The 15,192-nt window shown below is 56.5% G+C and overlaps 1 protein-coding gene across 4 annotated transcripts in view; it reads left to right on the top strand.

The window, feature by feature from the left end:
* PTPRF (protein tyrosine phosphatase receptor type F) overlaps positions 1-15,192 on the top strand; it is an 86,494-nt gene that overhangs the window by 59,299 nt on the left and 12,003 nt on the right. Inside the window, exons 12-22 of one of the 4 annotated variants that reach the window (XM_077149956.1) lie at positions 2,484-2,789; positions 3,419-3,612; positions 6,594-6,620; positions 7,835-7,952; positions 8,032-8,610; positions 9,296-9,393; positions 9,554-9,807; positions 9,891-9,984; positions 10,659-10,874; positions 11,217-11,371; positions 13,920-14,035. In XM_077149956.1, the coding sequence (XP_077006071.1) occupies positions 2,484-2,789; positions 3,419-3,612; positions 6,594-6,620; positions 7,835-7,952; positions 8,032-8,610; positions 9,296-9,393; positions 9,554-9,807; positions 9,891-9,984; positions 10,659-10,874; positions 11,217-11,371; positions 13,920-14,035 (2,157 nt within the window). The remainder of the gene's footprint in view (positions 1-2,483; positions 2,790-3,418; positions 3,613-6,593; positions 6,621-7,834; positions 7,953-8,031; positions 8,611-9,295; positions 9,394-9,553; positions 9,808-9,890; positions 9,985-10,658; positions 10,875-11,216; positions 11,372-13,919; positions 14,036-15,192) is intronic. The other 3 variants (XM_077149958.1, XM_077149957.1, XM_077149959.1) reach the window with 3 other exon arrangements.

Here is a 15,192-nt window from a genome sequence, read left to right as displayed (position 1 = left end):
CCTGGTTTGAATGGTCACAGAGGGCTTCCTCAGGGAAGGTGAACAGAAGTAAGGAGTGCAGAGACCTAGATGGAGCCAGCAGGTTCACAGGCCCAGAAGCCAGAAGAGGCTAAATCATGGTCATGGAGCAAGCAGCAGACCACCAGGCTGGAGTGGCCACCAGAACCGTATCAGTCAGGGCCTTCGGAGCAGGGGACAAAGCAAGAGGGATGACTACTCGATGGAGAATGGTTGGGGCAGCTGGGAAGGAAGTTGGAAGACCAGTTAGGCTTTGCAGCAATCTAGGCAAAAAAAATGGTGGCTCTGGTGAGGGTGGTGGTAGATTTAGAGCTCACTGGGACACTGACTATACAGGCCCTGGTGATGGTTTGGGTATGGGGGTGCTGAGGGAGAGGGAAATATCAGTGTAAATCTGTGTTTCTGGTGTATAAACATGGCAAGAAAGTAGTGCTGTGCCTTAGAACAGGAAATGTGGAAAGGCAGGTGTGAAGAGCACACATAGTTTTGGACACATGAGTTCAAGATGCCATGTGCATCCAGATGGTGACGCTTGGAGATTGCTGAGTGCCAGAGTCTCAGCAGGAGGTGGAGGTGGTAGAGGACTCCAAGAAAGATCACTGGAGATGGGAGAGATGCAGGAGAAGGAAGTATCTTGGAGGTTGGAAGTAAAGGAATTTTCAAGGAGTGTTCAGATGGGTGGCCAAGGAGCAGAGGAACACAGGAGCACCCACCAGGTTCAGCAGTGTATACAAGGGTTGTGACGTGTAAAGGAATGAAGCCAAGTTGGAGTTTTACCAGGTGAGGTGAGGAAGCAGATGCAGAGAGAGATCATATATTTCCAGTTGTAGCTGGAAGGGGCCATGGGGCTGAGGATGGGAATGTTTTTAAGACAGGAAAATCTTGAGCCTAAATACTGTTGGGAAAGAGCCAACAGAAAAGGAAAAGAATGGGAAAGAGAAGGATAATTGGCAGATCATTGATAGAGTCTCCCCGGGGGGTAGGAGTGGGGGTGGTAGAGCGTGGGTGGAGGGAGAGGTTGGCCTTGGACAGCTAGGGCACACCTCTCCATTCCTGTGGGAGGAAAGGGAAAAATTGGTGCAAACACAGGTAGGTTGGTAGGTTTGGCAGCAAGAAATGGAGGGAGCTGCTGTTGAAAGGCTTGAATTTTCTCTGCAACATGGGAGACAGGGTCACGAGTTGAGAGAAAGGGCAGTGATGGATGCTGGAGGTGTGAAGAGTGTGGTGAAGGTTTAAAGCAATCCATGTAAAGCGAGAGTGAGTGGTGCAGAGAATTGAGTCGGGTAGGCGGCTTGGAACCCATGGAGGCTGCTGGTGCTGTGTCCACAGGATGCCAGCCTGCTCCAGAAGGTGGCTTTTTTCTAACTGCCTCCTTGGAGAGGGCAGAGACTTGGATTCATTCAGGGCTGGGTGTGTGCCAGGCATGGAGAGATAAAAGAAGCAAGGGAGTTTGGGGTATTAGTAAGAATGGTGAGACAATAGATCTTGGAGTCTGAGTTGAATGTTGAGGGTGGTAAGGACAGAGGGGGTTGATGGATGGAGGGTCCTAATGGGGTAAAGAGTGAACGCAGTGCTGGCCTTGAGCATCTGAACTAGAATGACAGACAAGGGTCTGTGTTGGAGGTAGGCCCAGTGCAGTTCAGGGCACGACCACAGCAGGTGTGGTGAAGGAGAAAGCCCTTGGGGTGAGCTCTGGGGTTGTTGAAGTCACCCAGGCAGGGGGTGGTGGCAAAACTTGAGAGGGAGTTTTTGAGATGGAGAAGTTCTTGAGATAGATAAGAAGTCCTTGCATTGGCAGCAGAGTCCTCAGCAGAAATAGAGTTTAGGAATATTACTGGGCACAAAGAGGGCACAGACCCTGCCCTCTAACTGCCAAGGGACCTGCAGAGTGAGAGCACCTCTGGTGGGCCTTCTCCAAACCACGCCAGGAGCCACTGGCCACCTCTTGTCCACTCTCTGGTCCTCTGGTTACCTGTGTGCTCAGGAAAGCCCAGGCCAAGGCAGCCTTACACCAAAAGAGTCGTCGAGACTACCCATTCTCAGAAGAGAGCCGCTGTAGGTGTAACAGACACAGTCGTCCTCAGTGTGTGGCTGCAGGGCTGACCGGAGGTGGGGCAGCCACATGCTTGTGTGTATCTGATACCATGCATGTTTTGTGTGAACCAGCATATGTGTGGGAGAGACCCCGTGTGTGTGAGAGCACCATATGTGTGAGTAGCACCCTGTGTGTGCGGGAGACGCCATATGTGTGTGGGAGTCACACTGTGTGTGTGGAGCCTACCGCTCAGGGGGAGTCGGGCTGTCTCGGCACCATGGAGGCAGCCCCTAGAGGGGCCCTGGGTGGCTCCCTGCAGCCGTCAGGGAGTAGCCTGTCCGGGTGAGTGTCCAGCCCCCTGTGACCCAGTTGCCGTGCCTGTGATCCCCACCCTCCATCTGCCTGCTTCCCCCCATTTGTCTTCCCCCAGCCCCCTCCGCCCCTCCCCAGAAGGTGACATGTGTGAGCGTGGGCTCCACCACAGTCCGGGTAAGTTGGGTTCCGCCGCCAGCCGACAGCCGCAACGGCGTCATCACCCAGTACTCGGTGGCCTACGAGGCGGTGGACGGAGAGGACCGCGGGCGGCATGTGGTGGACGGCATCGGCCACGAGCACTCCAGCTGGGACCTGGTGGGCCTGGAGAAGTGGACGGAGTATCGGGTGTGGGTGCGGGCACACACAGATGTGGGCCCTGGTCCTGAGAGCACCCCGGTGCTGGTGCGCACCGACGAGGACGGTAGGCAGTGGCACTGTCGGGGGCAAGGGAGGGGCGGTGCTGGGCCTTGGACACCACCCACCTCATACCAGGGCTTTCGTCCCCCCGCCAAGCCCAGGCAGGCTCATCTTTGTGGTGCAGGCTCAATTGCCCACGGTGGAAGATGTAGCTTATAGGACATCCTGTGCCCAGACCCCAGCCTTTGGAGCTGTCTCCAAAGCAGCCAGAGCCTTAAAAGACTTGGGAGAAAGAAGCAGCCCCACTTAAAATTTGAGGAGTCTAGATTGGGCAGATAAGTGCGAGAGGTATTCAAAAAAGAATCAGCAAGTCTCTGCCTGATTGAGACATTGGCAGAGCCTAGGGGCCCAGGAGATGAGACAGGTTGTGCTAACTTTAGGGTGGTCGAGGCCTGGCTCCTATATCCCCCTGTTCCAGCCCTAGGCCAGAGGGATTCAGAGGTCTAGTGTAGGTTCTTCCCCCTGGCAGGCAGAGGGAGCCCTCCACCTTCCTCAGCAAGGCAGTCTAAGGAAACTTTGTCCTGGGCTTTTACTCGGGGAATGGTGCAGAGGCAAGGCCCTGGGGGGTGCTGTGCCTACCTGAGCCAGCATTGAAGCCACCAGGCTTGATTTCTCTCTCTGCCCGGCTCTCAGTGCCCAGTGGGCCCCCGCGGAAGGTAGAGGTGGAACCGCTGAACTCCACTGCTGTGCACGTCTCCTGGAAGCTGCCCGTCCCCAACAAGCAGCATGGTCAGATCCGTGGCTACCAAGTCACCTATGTGCGCCTAGAGAATGGCGAGCCCCGTGGCCCACCCATCATCCAGGACGTCATGCTGGCCGAGGCCCAGGTGTGCCATTGGGTGATGGGGGCAGAGGGGAGGCTGGGTGGAAGGATGAGTAGAGATCAGCACGTGCCATTTCCTCTCCCCTCCCTTGCCTGCCATCCTAGGCACTTAACTGCCTTTTCCTTGGTTGCAACACCAGGGGCATTTTGCTGCATCAAGGTAGGGGGTCCTGGGATCAGGAGGTTAGGGCCAGGCTCCAGAGTCCAGAAAAACTCTCTTTTCTTTTCCCTTGGCTGTACCCAAATTGTGCCAACCTAGAACCTGCAGCCCCATCTGCCCTGGTAATGGTTCTAGTTGCATTCATCTCTGTGGCTCAGCCACCAGCACTAGCAGCGCGGTTGTCCCCACAGAGCTCAGGCCTCCATTGCCATTCCCTGTCCAGGCTTCAGACCCCTAACCCACCCTACCTCTCTTTGTGGTCTGCAAGAAACACATTGACTGGGATAGTCAGGCTGGACTTTTGAGATCCACCTACCTCCGAGACAGTTCCAGAATGAGCACCCTCACCTCCCCGAAGCAGCGGGAGGGAGAGCCCCTAGACTGCACACTCCCCAAGGGACCATTGCTGCTCTGCTCCTGCCCCGAGAGGCTGGCTCAGCCCCTGGGTTTGCTGTCAAGCCCTAGGCCCACCAGCTTCACATGGCCTTCTGTGCACTTCATCTTCTGGAGGGTGATGGTTCTGCCTGTGAGTTGGGGTGAGTCCACCTGGGGTATTCTGAGAGCTGGTTTGCAGTTCAGATGGAGAAGCTGGGGTATTGAGAGGTAACAGGATTGATCTAGAATCACTCAGCCAGTGACTGGCTGAGCTTTCATAAGATGCCAATCACTGGACCCCTAGAAAATCCCCCTCCCACAGTACTCTGCTGAAGAATTTTAACCCCTGGTATAGTCCCGCCATCCATAGCCAAGGTCTTGGGGATCCCCACAGGGGCCAGCACCGAGCCAGTCCTGGGGTTGGGGCTAGATTCCCTCTGGACCCCACATGCTCTCCTCATCCAGGTTGGAAGCAGAGGTTCAGACATGTCCCCGGTGTGTACAAGCCATGCTTGGGGGTAGACTCACCCACACAAACAGACGGGGCCTTCATATCCCGGCCAGGCTCAGCCCTCTGAAGCAAAAGTCCTTCCTGTCCAGAGGGTGCTCACTTCCTCCTCTCAAACCTGCCCCATGCTGAGAACGAGGGGGTGGAGGTGGGTGGAGGAGGTGGCCTGTAGACCGCCTGCATTCCTGGGGCAAGTTGAGGGCTCCTTGTGGAACATAGCAGACACACCCACCCAGAAACATTCCTGGAATGGGCTTCCTCCAGCCCCTCCTGTCCTAGGGGCTCAAGCAGCCTCAGCTGCAGTCGGGGAGGTAGGTTCCAGAGTCCCTCCTTTGGGCGCCCCCTTCTGGTACCAGGTGGCTTGGGAGGGAGCTGGGCAGAGGGTCAGGGACTCTGTCCACTAAGCCTCAGACGTCCCATGACAGGGTAGACGTGCCCTGGAGATGGAAGGCCTGCCATTGGGACCCCCTTGTAACAGGGTCACTCTGTTCCAAGTCAGCAGTAGAGATGGGGCCTATTCCCTAGCCTGGCAGAAGGCCCGGCTGTCCCCTGAGCTGCCTCATCAAGGACACCCACAACGGGTCCATCTTCACCTAACAGTGCTGCCTGCTTAGCCCAGGCTCCCATCAGTTCTGAAAAGACACACGTGGAGCCAGATCTGTCTCCTCAAGTGTATCTGTGTCTGGTGGTCTCTGGCTCCATCTCTTACTCCTTTTGTCCCTTTTTCATGGTCTCTGTATTTCCTTCCACTCTATTTCTTTCCCTCTCTCTCCTTGACTCTGTGTTTTCATTTCTTTCTCTTCTCCCACCTTTTCTCCTCCCCTGCCATTTCTCTGACCCCTTCCTTTTCTCTCTCCCTCCATTTTGTTTCATTCTCTTTGTCTTTCCTTCTCTTTAACTCTGCCTCTGACCCAGGAGAGCCTCCATGCCTAGGCCTGGCCTAGACGTTCTGTATCTCTCCCAGGCAGGGACACTAGAGCAGAGGTAGGCTCCATTAGGGACCTCTTCTTAGCGTTCCCCCACATTCTCCTTGCAATGACTTCCCAGCAGAGCAAACCAGAATAGGAGGAACTGAGACCACCCCAGCACTGGGGCTGTGTGGGCAGAGGCCAGATCAACACTAAGAGGGACCCCACGGTCCCTGTAGCCTGAAGGTGGCGTGGGCCATCTCCCTTGCCAGGCCTGGTACTGGCCAGCTCCCACGGTGCCCTAGGACCCCAGTGTGGAGACCATAGTATGGACATGTATGGCTCCCTGCATCTCCCCATCTTGTACACTATGTATACCAGTGGCCCAAACAAGAAACAAGAAACTGCAAACTTGTCAGCCCTGAGTCCTGCTTTCCTGCCTTGATTCTCAGGCATCTCCAGGAAGGAACGGAGGTCTGAGCAGCATCCTATGTCTATAGAACAAGCTCCAGGCTCTGATCTCGGATTTTAAGACCTCTGTAATCTTGCTAGCCCACCTGCCTCTTGGCCCATCCCAGTCCCAATACAGCTCTTACTGTTCCTAGGACACTGCTGTGTTGTCCCAACTGGGATTCTAGTGAAAGTGGAGGAGGCAGTAAATAGTCATACCACAACAAGCACAGACCGGGACGTGTGTTCACCTCATTCCTGCATCCCCCTGAGCGCCCAGACTGTGCAACCCCCATGTCTGGCAGCCTCTGCCTCAAAGCACTTCCAGGTGGCACTGACATCCCAACCCCAAGCACCTGTTTCAACCGTCTGGTCTCAGCCCCTATAGGGCTCCCCTTACCCAGCCCTGGTGCACACAGTTGGTGTTTGTGAAGCAGGGGCTGTGATCTTATGGTGGGGCATGGTCCTGGCAGTGTCACCCCTTGGGAAGCCCTTCAGAGGTCCTAGGCCTCCGTCTCCCCACCCAAGGCCAGGCCAAATCCTTCACCATCCTGTCTCCCTTTCTCTCCCTCTTCCGCGGTCAGTGGCAGCCAGAGGAGTCCGAGGACTATGTAAGTAAGGTGTGCGAGCGGGTCAGGCTGGGCTCGTGGGACACTCCCCCTCTCCACCTTCCTCCCAGCCTGAGCTGCCAAGATCCACAGGGCCCCAGCCACATCCGGAGAAAATTGGCGTGTAGGCACGGACACTGAGCTGAGCAGCAATTGGCATTTCCTCTAATCCTTAGTTCTCGCCTGTCGAGCTGCAATTTGAGGCCAGTGTTCATGATCGACCAGGGCCTGGCCCCTGCTCCGGCCAGACAGGGATGGAGTTAAATCCGATCCTGGTCGTTAGGCCTTATTGATCCCTGGAGTGAAAAATCACCTGTTCCCTGGCCCAGGCTGAGAGGGGAGTCTGGGGAGCCGGGTGCTGGCATTGGTGCATTCTGGAGCCCCATCCCTGGGAGACCCTCCAGCAGGCACAGGAGGCGGTGGTTGCAGGGGCACCACCTGAGGCTTAGAGCTGGAGGGATAGCAGGGTTGGTGGTGACAGCTCTGTTCCTACTGCACGGTAGCCTCCCTCCCTCCTTTCCACTATTCCCCTCTGTGTGGCGTGGCGTGGACTGGCCTCTCGTGGTGTTTCTCCGCATGTCCAGAAGTGATGCCTTTGCTGTAGACGGGAAGATGGGCTGGGTCTGCCGGGGTGGGAGGAAGCCATCCTAGCTGTCTTCTCAGGCATAGCTGGAAACAGACAGGGAAGCCCATGTATCAGCAGATAAATTCTAGCTCATTTATCAAATGAGAAAACGTATTGCAGGGGATGAAGTGTCACCAAGTCAGTGGCCTGGGTCGGGTTCTGGTGGGAGCAGGCCTGGTTCTCCACATTAGTGCCCTGCCCCTGCCTTTCTGTGGGTGGCCTTGTCCCGATTTACACAAGAGGAGCTGCAGGCTGTACATGTGCATGCAGTGTCCTGTGCCCTCCGTGTGCTTGTATGCACAGACCTCTGGAGGTTTTCTCTACATATCAGAGTGAAGGAAACAGTATGGCCCTTTGTTCTCTCTTGCAAAGAGGAATGAACTGTCCTCTCCAAGGCGTGCAGCTCGTGGGATGGATGGAGTCCTCCTGGACACACCTCCTACCTACCTGCCCTGCCTCCAGCTGAGGCCAACTTTGTAGGTTCCCAGGATCTCTCCCCTGGGGAAGCATCCCACCCACCAGAGGCCTGAGGTGGCTGGCAGGGTCTCTCCTTGCTCTCCTGAGATAGGAACAGCCCCTTCTCTTCCCTCAGGAAACCACCATCAGTGGCCTGACCCCAGAGACCACCTACTCCATTACCGTCGCTGCCTATACCACCAAGGGGGATGGCGCCCGCAGCAAGCCTAAAATTGTCACCACGACAGGGGCAGGTAAGTGAGGGCCCAGGAACAGAGCCGAAGGTGGGGCAGCGAGGAGGGCAGTGCCAGAGCCCCATGCGTGGTTGTTCAGTCCCAGGCCGGCCTACCATGATGGTCAGCACCACAGCCATGAACACCGCCCTGCTGCAGTGGCACCCACCCAAGGAGCTGCCGGGCGAGCTGCTGGGCTACCGGCTGCAGTACCGCCGGGCCGACGAGGCGCGGCCCAACACCATGGACTTTGGTAAGGACGACCAACACTTCACGGTCACCGGCCTGCACAAGGGTGCCACCTATGTCTTCCGGCTGGCTGCCAAGAACCGGGCCGGCCTAGGCGAGGAGTTCGAGAAGGAGATCACGACCCCTGAGGACGTGCCCAGCGGCTTCCCCCAAAGCCTGCGCGTGGTGGGGCTGACTACGTCCACCACCGACCTGGCCTGGGAGCCGCCAGTGCTGGCAGAAAGGAATGGGCGCATCACCAACTACACCGTGGTGTACCGTGACATCAACAGCCAGCAGGAGCTGTACGGTGTCACTGCAGACACCCACCTTACGCTCTCTGGCCTCAAGCCAGACACCACTTATGACATCAAGGTCCGTGCACGCACCAGCAAAGGCGCTGGCCCGCTCAGCCCCAGCATCCAGTCTCGGACCATGCCCGTGGAGCAAGGTGTGTGCTGCGGGCACGTCAGTGCCTGCCCCCGCGTGACTACACCTGGGGACCTCTGCTCTCCTTCACCCACTGACCTCTGGTGCCCGATTCGCCAGCCTCTGCTGTGTGGCCCTCCAATCTCTCCTGACCATGACCCACTAATCTCTAGTGAAACAGGCGCCATAGTCTCGGGTGTGTGGCTCCCGACCTCTGCTGTCCTTGACCTACTGACCTCTGCTGTGTGACCTTCTAATCTCTTGTGACCATGACCTGCTGATCTCTTTTGACTGCATCACTGTTCTTGGGTGTGCAACCTACTGACATTTGGTGTGTGGCTCAAATTTCTCGGAGCCTTGACCCACTGACCTCTAGTGAACTTGCTCCTCTGTGCTCTGATTTGGCCCACATACATACTTCTGACCATAATCCACTGGCTTCAGGGAGCCACGAGCAGAGTCTGAGCTCAAGCTTGTACCCAAGAGTGCCAGCAGATTCTGCCTATGCAGTCTTGTGACAGCTCTGTCTGGTGCTCTACTGTGTGGCGCTGAGTTGTGCAGTGTGAAGCTGGCTGGAGTGGAGGTGCTTGGTATTATTAGCCATTCCAGAACCCCTTGCCCCCTCAGACCAGTGGGCAGGCTTCTGGCCCCATTTACCCCACCTCAGCCACCCAGTCAGAGCTGACTCCCTCTTTATGCCTTCACAGTATTTGCCAAGAACTTCCGCGTGGCAGCTGCAATGAAGACGTCTGTGCTGCTCAGTTGGGAAGTTCCTGACTCCTACAAGTCTCCTGTACCCTTCAAGGTGGGACCTGTCTCCTTCTACACGGGCCTGCTGCATGCCGTCATCCCGATCCCTACCCATGTGCATGCATGTTTAGGGAGCAGGGTCCTAGTAAGAGTGTGTAGCCCATGGTGGGGAGCCGCCCCCAAATATGCCACCCTGCCTTGTCTGGCCCCTGCAGATTCTGTACAATGGGCAGAGTGTGGAAGTGGACGGGCACTCAATGCGGAAGCTGATCGCAGACCTGCAGCCAAACACGGAATACTCGTTTGTGCTGATGAGCCGTGGCAGCAGCGCGGGCGGCTTGCAGCACCTCGTGTCCATCCGCACGGCCCCCGACCTCCTGCCGCACAAGCCACTGCCCGCCTCAGCCTACATTGAGGACGGCCGCTTCACCCTCTCAATGCCCCGTGTGCAGGACACCTCGCTCGTCAGGTGTGCCAGCGAGGCTCCGGGAGGAAGGGTGGAGCCGGAGTGCACGGGGCAGTGGTGGTCCTGACGCCCCTCTGCCCACCTAGGTGGTTCTACGTGGTGGTGGTGCCCATCGACCGTGTGGGCGGGAGCCTGCTGGCGCCACGATGGAGCACACCTGAGGAGCTGGAGCTGGACGAGGTGCCCAGGGAGGGGACGCGGCAGCACCTGTGGTGACGCAGGCCTGCTGCGTGGTTGGTGGTGACCTCGCTGCCCTGAGCACGGTCCCCAGGACTCCCCTTAAATGCACTTCCGTACTTGAAAGCACTCTTGGCTGCTGCAGCGGGCCGCCTTCCCCACTCTGGGGAGAGGGATCGGCAGAGAACCCCTCTGGGAGTTCTCAGAGAGCTCCTGGAAGACGTACAAAGAATCCCTGGAGGCGTTTACCGAGAGTCCCCTGGGGTGGGAAGTAACAGTGAAGTCTCTGCAGGTCTAGAGAATCCCCAGCCCTGCGGATGTGAGAGAGTCCCTCGGATCTAGAAGCCACACAGAGGGGAGCCTCACAGCCTATAGTCCCCTAGGACGTCGAAAGTCCTCCCCTCCCCTTCATACAACCAGTGTAGAAGTACCCTCTCTAGTTAAGATGAGGGCAGGTTTCCCCTAGGGTCTCTTCTTACTGCTGGCAGGGAGGAGTGGCGGGTCAGTGTCAAGTGTCGCGCTTTATTCTGCAAGGGTGGTCCCTTGCAGAATACAGGTCCCTTACATGGAAGGGGAGCATTGGTCTCAGCTCAGGAAGCCAGTGTCCCCAGACCAGTCCCCCCCCAAGGTGGAGAGCTCCTTGGCTCTGCGCTGACTCTCATGCTCCACTCTGTCAGCTTCTGGAGGCCATCGAGCAGGGCGGCGGGGAGCGGCGGCGGCGGCGGCAGACAGAGCGACTAAAGCCATACGTGGCTGCTCAGGTGGATGTGCTCCCTGAGACCTTCACACTGGGGGACAAGAAGAGCTACAGGGGCTTCTACAACCGACCCCTTACTCCGGACCTGAGCTACCAGTGCTTTGTGCTTGCCTCCCTGAAGGAACCCGTGGACCAGGTCTGTCTGAGCCACCTTGGCTGTCAGCATCCTGACAGCACCCAAGCCCAGAACTCAGGACCGGTTAGCCCAGCAGCCTCAAGACCCCAGGCCTGACCCCAAGCCAAAGCCAGTCTCAAACACCGTGAGATCCCAGGTGTGGGTCAGCCCAAGAACCTGCATTTGGGATCCTAAAACACAGGACCCAGGGAGTCAGACCTTTACTAGCCCCTAGGCTTCTAGCCCCGAAGCATAGGTCAGCTTCTTAGGGCCCAGGAGAGCAGGCCCAGCCAGCCCTGTATCCCAGGGTAGGAGATCTCACCTAGAGCTCACAGCCCACTCCCTTCCTTCCTTGGACTGCAGAAGCGCTACGCCTCCAGCCCCTACTCGGATGAGATTGTGGTCCAGGTGACACCAGCCCAGCAGCAGGAGGAGCCCGAGATGCTGTGGGTGACGGGCCCTGTCCTGGCAGTCATCCTCATCATCCTCATTGTCATCGCCATCCTCCTGTTCAAGAGGTGAGCACCGCGCTCAGGGGCTCCTGGGCGTGGTCCATGCACAGAAGGGGCAGCCAGGAAGAGCAGAAGCAGGGTGTGTGTGCACACTCACGTGTGTTTGTCTACCTGCCCACACACACCCTAGAGAGGTGGGGGAACCTCTGTGTGTGTTAGTCTGGGCGTGGGGAGGAGCTGCAGCTTCACAGAGGGCTGGTCCACCTGCATCCCTGGATGTGTCTGTCTGTGTCAGTGGGTGTGAGGATATCTGTCTCCTCTTCAGCTTCAAGACAACCACCTTCTCCTGCTCTCGTATCTTAAGCACCTTCCTTCTCCCACCATTCCTGGATGACTTCCAGATCTCTTTCTCCTGCTTAGGCCTAGAAAGGTCAGACCAGCTCCAACCCCACCTGTACATGGACTTTCACTTAATTGATACCTATTTAGTGCCTGTTGTGACCATCATCTATGACTCTCTCAGACTCAGGGTGTCCTTAACACTGAACCTATTACCTTCCCTCCAAGCCCCCTCTCTCCATGGACAGAGCACATCCAGAGATCCCAGAGCCACCCTTCCATGTCCTCAGTCTTGCTGGAATGTGCCCCTCCTCCCCTCCCCAGAATAACGTGCTTGCAGCGCATACTGGCAACCTGGCACATAGTAGCTTTCTTTCTCGGGTAGTTGCAGAGACTTGTTTTCAGAGTCTCTTCTTCCCATCCATCCCCCTCCCAGCCAGAAGGGCTCTGCCGCCGTCCGTTAAAAACCTTGTGGTGGCTCTAAGATAAAGCCTGACCGTCAGCCACCTAGCTGCTGTATGCCTGTCAATCAACCCCCCACACACCCCTTACATCATCCCCCTGAACCACCTGCAGCACCCAGGCCAGCTCAGGCTATACCCTCTCCAGCTCTACAGCTCTTCCTCTCCCTACTCAGCTGGTAGCTGCCATCTCTTCCTTCAAAACACAGTTCCAGGCTTTGATGCCCCATGAGGCTTTCGGTGGCCTCTACCCCTTCCCTGTAATTCACCTCCCTGTGAAGCTTCACTTGGAAACATCCGTGGGCCTGCCTCTGAGTCTGCTGAGTCTCCAGCACCCAGTGCAAGGCTGAGCACAAGGCGGGTCAGTGAACACTTGTCAGGAGAACGCATGTGGGTCCGTATGTCTGAGGGCATCTCTGCGTATGAGTTTCTGTGCTGTGCCCTCTCTCTCTTCCCAGCCCCTGACCTGGACCTGGTGGCTCCTTCCTGAAAAGTTAACTCCTTCCTAGGGGGAATGGGAAAGGGCTGTTCCTGGGGCCGGGCCTGAAACGTGCCCCCCACACCCACTCAGCCCCATTCTTATTCCCGTCTGGATCCTGGTGTGTCAGGAGAGGCAAACCTCCTCCTCATGAATGTCATGTGGGTGCCATATATGGGTCCCACATTGTTCCCCTGTCATGAGAGGGTCTGAGTGCTTGGTGGAAACAATGACTGTTCCTTTCTTCTGTCCTTGCCTATCTCTTGGGACCTAGTAAACAAGAAAGGTAGGAGTCATTCCTTTTCCCTTCACACGTCTCCCCTTCACTCTTTATTCCTTTGCACATTTCGTACCCAGCAGGGAGGGATGATGCTTTCATTGGAAGCCTCCTGGGCTATGGCTTTCAGCAGCAAACTCTCCAGTCAGCTCATTGCATCCCTGGGTTAGGACCATGTCCTCAGCAGAGTGAGGGGCAGGCTCTGTTGACTTGATATCTCCCTCAGGGGATGTTTTCCCAAGGCACAGGCCTAATGCAAGCTTCACACACTTCCCCTGAGAACACAGCCTGACTCTGAGCTCACCAGAATCTTCTACCAGACTCCCTGTTTTCTGAGAAGTTACCTAAGTGCTGAAACAGATTGAGAGAGCCCAGCATATGTGCAAAGAGCACTCTCTCTGCAGAACAGTGGGTAGTGTGTCCTGAAACACTCATGCACACTCATGCAAGGTCTCTCTCCCCAAACACACATACGTCTGCAGAGCAGAAGTGGCACTGGGTACACAGCAGCACCTGGACCCCTTAGTCTGTCTCTGACCCTGTCCTTGTAGGCAGGGGAGCTAGGGCCAGTGCAGGAGGTAACTGCCCTGCTAGGGTGATACCTTCCCAGTCCCTCTCCTGCTGCTCTGGGCATTTACGCTGGTACCCTGATAGACAGACAGCAGCCTAGTCCCCTGTGGTGTTTGCGTATTCTGTGTGTCATTTGCATGTTTCTTCCTGGTGGCTCCTGCTGCCCTAGCTGTGGTGACCTCAGGGATGGCAGCTACTGCCCAGCAGTGACCTGCCTCCTCTCTGAAGGAGTCACTCCAGCCTCTGCAACCCCTTCTTCCCTCCCTTGCTGTACCGCCCCTCTGTCCATCCACACTCTTGTCTCCCTCGCATCCCAACCCTGTGTTCTCTCTCATGTTGAGGCTGCTCTCCCCCTGGCTCCTTGCGCTCAGAGACCCAAGGATGATGCGGGTGATGGGGGCACGCAGAACCATGGACTGGGGGACCTGTGAGCCAGTACACCCTGCATTGCTGTCCACGGCTCTCACCCACCCCACTCTGCTTCTTTAGGAAAAGGACCCACTCCCCATCATCGAAAGACGAACAGTCAATTGGGCTGAAGGACTCCTTGCTGGCCCATTCCTCCGACCCCGTGGAGATGCGCAGGCTCAACTACCAGACCCCAGGTAGGGCAGCCCCCACTTGCCCCTAGTCCAGGCAGTTCTGCAGGGTCTGCTGTGCAGGCCACTGAGTCTCTAATGAGGAATCTGGGCCTCATGCCCCCACTTCCTGTCCCGTTCCCTCCTTGTTGCCCTTTTCCTTTTACCCGTCCTCTTTGGACTGAGCTGACTGAGGAACCATCCTCCATCAGTATCGGGCAGTTGTCCCGGGCCCAGGAGCCTCTCGGGGGAGGCACAGCTGCTTAGCTTTTAGTCGATGTCTCAGAATATGGGCTAAAGACTCCCCCACAAAGCCCACGTCCCCCCCACAGTTGGCCAGTGTCTACACATGGACACAAAAGAGGGCTGGGGCCGGCAATGGTGTCACAGTGGCAGAATTCTCACCTGCCATGCCGGAGACCCGGGTTTGATTCCCGGTGCCTCCCCATGCAAAAAAAAAAAAAAAAAAAAGAAAAAGGAAAATAGGGCTGTGCTCAGGGTGTTAGCAGTGGGAAATGCCCCATCAGATCTTGGTAGGGGGGTGGGGTCCTGCGTCCACCCTTCCTGAAGGTTGAGCCCAAGTTGACCATGCCAGGACAGGGACCCCAGCAGGTGCTGGTACCTGCTCTTCCCCCTGCTCAGCCACTGTCATTCCTCTCCTACCCCACAGACAGAGCCGGGTGTCTCCTTGGCATCCAGAACATCTCTGCTGCCTCATCATGGCAACTCTCACACTGGGCTGGACTTGCCCTCTTGCAAAAATCTCTGAGCATTGTGGTCCAGGAACTGGGTCTTGTTCATCTCCCCTTCCCATGTGTTCTGCACATGGTGGATTCTTGTTTGATGTCTACAAAGTGAACGTGCAGACACCTGCAGGAATGAGTGAACTAGTGCGTGTATACAGAAGACTGCAGATGTATAAGTTAGTTATAGCCACATACTAAATTATCCCAAAATTTAGTAACTTAAAACGACAATAATTATTTGTTTTTGCTCAAGGTTTTTGTGTCCCCAGAATTCAGACAAGCACAGGAGGACCAGCTTGTCTCTTCCAGAAAGTCTGGGCCCTCAGTCAGAAGACTTGAAGGCTGGGAGCTAGAATCCTGTAAACCAGGGATCAGCAAACTATGGCTCAAAGGTCAAATGTGGCCCACCACATGTTTTTGTACATAAAGTGTTATTGA

This window comes from Tamandua tetradactyla, chromosome 2 (genome assembly GCF_023851605.1).
Source record: "Tamandua tetradactyla isolate mTamTet1 chromosome 2, mTamTet1.pri, whole genome shotgun sequence".
Lineage (NCBI taxonomy): Eukaryota > Metazoa > Chordata > Mammalia > Pilosa > Myrmecophagidae > Tamandua > Tamandua tetradactyla.
This window is presented reverse-complemented; position numbering and strand designations above follow the sequence as displayed.